Source organism: Penaeus chinensis, chromosome 38 (assembly GCF_019202785.1).
Source record: "Penaeus chinensis breed Huanghai No. 1 chromosome 38, ASM1920278v2, whole genome shotgun sequence".
NCBI classification, from domain to species: Eukaryota; Metazoa; Arthropoda; class Malacostraca; order Decapoda; family Penaeidae; genus Penaeus; species Penaeus chinensis.
This window is the reverse complement of record NC_061856.1, coordinates 7,665,473-7,670,472: the sequence shown is the minus strand read 5'-3', so window position 1 is coordinate 7,670,472 and position 5,000 is coordinate 7,665,473. Positions and strand designations below refer to the sequence as shown.

The 5,000-nt window shown below is 46.9% G+C and overlaps 1 protein-coding gene across 1 annotated transcript in view; it reads right to left on the bottom strand.

Moving 5' to 3' along the window:
- Positions 1 to 4,448, bottom strand: part of LOC125045921 (segmentation protein fushi tarazu-like) — a 39,622-nt gene extending 35,174 nt beyond the window's left edge. The window contains exons 1-5 of the mRNA XM_047643523.1: positions 4,432 to 4,448; positions 2,797 to 2,973; positions 2,114 to 2,304; positions 1,964 to 1,992; positions 1,103 to 1,520 (exon numbers count right to left, since the gene is read on the bottom strand). Coding sequence (XP_047499479.1) covers positions 1,103 to 1,520; positions 1,964 to 1,992; positions 2,114 to 2,304; positions 2,797 to 2,973; positions 4,432 to 4,448 — 832 coding nt within the window. The remainder of the gene's footprint in view (positions 1 to 1,102; positions 1,521 to 1,963; positions 1,993 to 2,113; positions 2,305 to 2,796; positions 2,974 to 4,431) is intronic.
- Between the last annotated feature and the right edge of the window lie 552 nt (positions 4,449 to 5,000).

Here is a 5,000-nt window from a genome sequence, read left to right as displayed (position 1 = left end):
ACCAATGTCCGTAACAGAAACCGAACAGCAAAATAATTAATAAAGCGACCGAGTGCAAAAAAAAAGAAAACGAAAATATAAACTAAAATCAAAACCACTTATGCCGCAAAACCACCGACAAACAAAAAACAAACAAACGAAGTGAAAAAGAATTAATACAAACAAACAAGAGCGACTCCATTAATCAGAAAACTGCAACACCTCGAGTAAGTAGCACTGATCCCTACAACTGCGGTCAAATCAGCTTTCACGCACTGTTAACACGCGATCACACAAGAGTTCCCCCGGGCGCTCCATAGATACCGAACGCCGGACGCTGTAATCTGACCGAGGAACAACATATCACACGAACATCGGCAGGACGGTGTATCTCCCGGATCTCGCTTCTTCCGGAGACCAGGGGCACAGCATCCCCATTGAGAAGGGGAAGGCTGATGTTGCGATATGGATTCAGTTCTTTTTATATTATTATCATCATTATTCTTTGTTGGAGAGGAGATATCTTATGATCAAATGCAATTTGTTATTACACCGCTGCGAGACAGCGTGTGTTCATTCGGTTTGGCTTTATGTCCGGAGTTATAACATTGTATTTGCAGCTAAGTTAAAGTTGGAGAAACTGTTATTTACTTTTTCTCATATTCGATATTTCCAATGTTATCGACGTTATAGAAAATAATCGGAAAATCGTTTTATTAACCTCACTGTGAATAAATCATATCTTCATAAGAGATCTCAACTACATCACGGCCTAGCGTTAGTTTACCTACGTAATCATAGGCACATACGCGTAATCCCAGTCTACTTCATGCGATTCAAACAAACACATTTCGAGGCAATTCATAACGTGAACCGTAAACCTTTGTCGGCACTGCATCGCACTGGCGTTCTGTGTGCATGTACTGTTTCCTTGCCGTTGCATGAGATGAGAGTGAAGGAGCGACTGGAGGCTTGGGAGGCTGTCCTAGCGGAAGGCACAGGGCCTCGAGTGTGGGCCTTGTAGGACCTCAAGAAGACGAAAAGAGGAAGGATTCAAGTATGGAGATGAGTGGAGTTGAAGGAGAAGGAGAAAGCACTCACAGAATGCATGAATTGGACTTACTGGCAAAGCGGGGATCTGAAGATGACGTCTGGTACCATGACGGGGCGGAGGCCCTTGCGTCGTACACGTCGGGGGTGCAGTAGGTGGTGGGCGGCGGCGCGGGCGGGTACGCCACGTGCTGCATGCCTGCGGGCTGCATGGCGGCGGCGGCGGCGGCGGCGCGCCCGTAGCTCCCGGAGTCCAGCAGGTCGAGGCGTCTGTCGTCTAGCAGATCCAGGGCGCGACGCTGCTCCTCCAAGGGCGAGAGGATGTCGGTGACGGAGAAGGGCGTGGTGTGGCGAGGGCTAAGGGTCATTAGGTCGCCGCCCGGAGGGGTCGCTGTCGACCCTACCAGGTCCTCCGGGTCGCGCTTCAGGTAGTAGGGAGTCTCCAGGTAGGCGTGCGTGGCGTGGGCGAAGGCCGGGCGGGCCGCTGGGGGCTGGAGGGAGGAGGAGGTCGCGACTCCGAGGGCCGGGGGGAGAGCCAGCGTGACGGCGCGGCGTGACGGTCGGTGTCGGCGATGCTCTCAACGCCACCAGCCAGCGAGCGAGGCTTCCACACGCGCTCTCTCCTCTTGTGTACACCTCTCAAAACGTCCCACACTCAGCTAGTAGAAAACATTGGCCACAGTGCACACACCAGCCCCGCGACCAGAGTCTTTCTGATAGAAAAACTACAAACTCCATGGACGGTTCTTCAGGGGAGGGACACCGCACTCATCGGCCAATCAACGCACGCCTTTGTCTTCCCAAAGCAAAGGGACGGTATCGAGTAGGCCCGCCCAGGCCTCTTGCTCCCATTGGTCCATCCTCGGCTACGCCCCGCCCCACGAGGCCGGCCCGCGATGCGCATGCTCCTCCCTCCCTCTTCCCCCCACCCCACGCGCCAGGAGGTCTCGTCGTCGATTTTCACTGTGAATGATCAACCGTTGTTCTATTCAAATCCAATGTGGGGCTGAAACGGCAGTTACATTCTTTATACATGAACTGATTTGGTGAGAAAGAGAGCAACTGGCTGCACCGCTCCGGATACGATAATTGCCGTAAAACTTCCGCTTGCGAGAGGCGAGGCTTTCGAAGTCGGTTAATGAGAGCGTGTTGTGCAGGTCGGCCGTGAGGACATATACACACACGTTGGGTGTCGGGGGAGCTGACGAAGGCTCAGTACACCCAGGGAGGGGGCTAGGACGGGCTGGCAGGTCTGGCAGGCTCTTGGGTGCGGTGCTAAAATCACTCGGTAATAGCTATTAAGCTCCTCGATCAACACTGTAAGGGTGGTTGAGTGAAGTCAGTTTCCCTCGCATTAAAGCCTCGCGTCGGGAAGGAATATTTTATGGAGTCGTGATTTTTCGACAAGAGCGGCTGGTTGTGTGTGTGTGATGTGGGGGAGGGGAGGTGGGAAGGGGCCAGGAGTTCCACACTAGCCTTTGAACGCACTGAACGACCGAAAGGAGGGAGTGGGGAGGGAGGGAGGGAAGGGGTTGAGGTGTTTTATATGCCCGACGTGCCATAAATTGCGAGGAAAATATGTAAATGAGGTAATTGATGCTTGAATGGCGCGAAGGCAATGTTACGCACGGGTTTGCCTTGAACGATTATTAAGCAGTATTAAGGAGCATTTAGCCTTAATTATGCATGTAATTTGTACATATCCAAGTAATTTCTAAATCCTTTTCCTACAGCGTCATAACCAACATCTTTCTCTCCTAAAACCACCACTTGATAGGGTGTCGTAGAGACCCCCCAATATATAACCGTAGCGTCTGTGTTCCTGAATAGTGGACTCTCGTTGTTAAAACCAGAGAGGAACAATATTCTTCGTTAGGAACAATGGGTGATATATCAGCTTGGTTCTTGCTCCTGCAATTGCTGTTGTTGATCAATTCTTGAGTGCTGTTATTTTTATATAATGGCCTTTATTATCGGATGCATTTATTTTCAGGGCTTTTGTTTTGCGAGATTCTTTTTTTTTTTTTTTTAATGTTTCTGTTCTTTCTTTTCTTCTTGTATTCGTTTTCATTTTTATTATGATTATTATTTTTGGCCTTATTGCTAATGGTTATGATTGATGTAATCATGATCATCATAGCTGCTATATTAGTTATTATCATTATTTGTGCTACTGTTATTATTATTATTATCATCATTATCATTATTATGATCATCATCATTATTACTACAATCGTCGCCATTGTTATCAATAATGTTGATAAAGTTGCTGTCGTTGTTATCGTCATTATTATCATCATCTTTACTATTGTTACTATAATAATCCTCATTATTATCATTGGGTTAACGCTCGCTTACTGCTGCTGATATTATTACTACTACCTACTACTACTGGCGTTTCTGTTTTGTTATTATCGTCATTATTAATATTATTAGTAATAGTCTCAGTATTGATAATAATTATCATTTTCGTCATCATCATCACCATCATCACTATTTTCACCATTCTCATCCCTACTACTGCTACCGTACTGGGGAATTTTGTTTTATTTACACCGAAGTTCCGAGCAGATATACTTGCAGCTGTAGACGACGCAGATGTTGGCGTAAATTGTCCTCATGACCCCCCCTCCCTCCCAAAAAAAAAAAAAAAAAAATCGCGTAACTTGGGCGTGTTCCAGGGTATCATTGCTATTACTATTTTTATTGGTTATGTGTGATATTATTATTATTATTATCATTATTATTATTATTATTACTATTATTATTACTATCATTATTATTATTATTATTTTATCTTTATGGATTTTCGTTATTCTGCGATTTAATTTCCCTATTTTACTAGCATTCGTAGTTGTTTCATATATTTGTGTTTTTTTCTTTTTTTCTTGTGTTTGTCATCTGCACTTTTCTCTTTGTATTTTGTTTCCTTTTTGTCTTTCCCCTTCTCTCTCTCCTCATCCTGTGCCTTTTTCTTCGTTTTTTACTACCTTTCCTTCTTCTTTTTTATCTTTATTTTTTTATTTTTCGTTGCTTCTCTTCCTCCCCTACTTCGCCCCTCTTCCTTTTTTTTTTTGCCTTCTTATCCTTCTCTCTCTTATTCTTATCATCCGCATCAACTTGCTCTTTAACCTCTTTATCGCTATCACGTTCTTCTTCCTCTTTGTCTTCCTTCTCTTCCTCCTTCAAAGTTTCCTCTTTTGTCTTTCCCCCCCCCCCCCACCCCTTCTCAACACTTTATACTCGCCACTTTTCTTTCTCTGTTCCCCATGCCCCTCCCTCTCTTCCTCACCCCCCCCCTTCACCCTACACCCCCTCCTTCTCTTCCCTCTCTTCCTTCTCTTCCTTCTCTTCTTCTCTCTCTTCCTTCTCTTCCTCCCTCTTCCTTCTTTTACGACTGACCCTTCGAACTCTCCCATTGTCTCTTCATATCGTCTTCCTCCTCTTCCTATTCCTCTTCCTCTCTTTCCTCTTCTCTGTCTTCCTCTTCCTCTTTCTGTCTTTTCTTCCATCCTCCTCCACCTCCCCTCCCCCTCTTCCTCCTCCTTTTCCTCCCCTCTCCTCCTCCTCCTCCTCCTTCTCCCCTTCCTCCTCCTTCAACCCTTCCCCATCCTTTTCCCCCTCTTCCTCCTCTTCCTCCTCTTCCTCATTCTCCTCCTCCTTCTCCCCTTCCCCATCCTTTTCCCCCTCTTCCTCCTTTTCCTCTTCCTCTTCCTCCTCCTCCTCCTCCTCCTCCTCCTTCTCCCCTTCTTCCTCCTTCAACCCTTCCCCATCCTTTCCCCCCTCTTCCTCCTTTTCCTCCTCCTCCTCCTCCTCCTCCTCCTCCTCCTTCTCCCCTTCCTCCTCCTTCAACCCTTCCCCATCCTTTTCCCCCTCTTCCTCCTTTTCCTCCTCCTCCTCCTCCTCCTCCTCCTTATCCCCTTCCTCCATCTTCAACCCTTCCCCATCCTTTTCCCCCTCTTCCTCCTTTT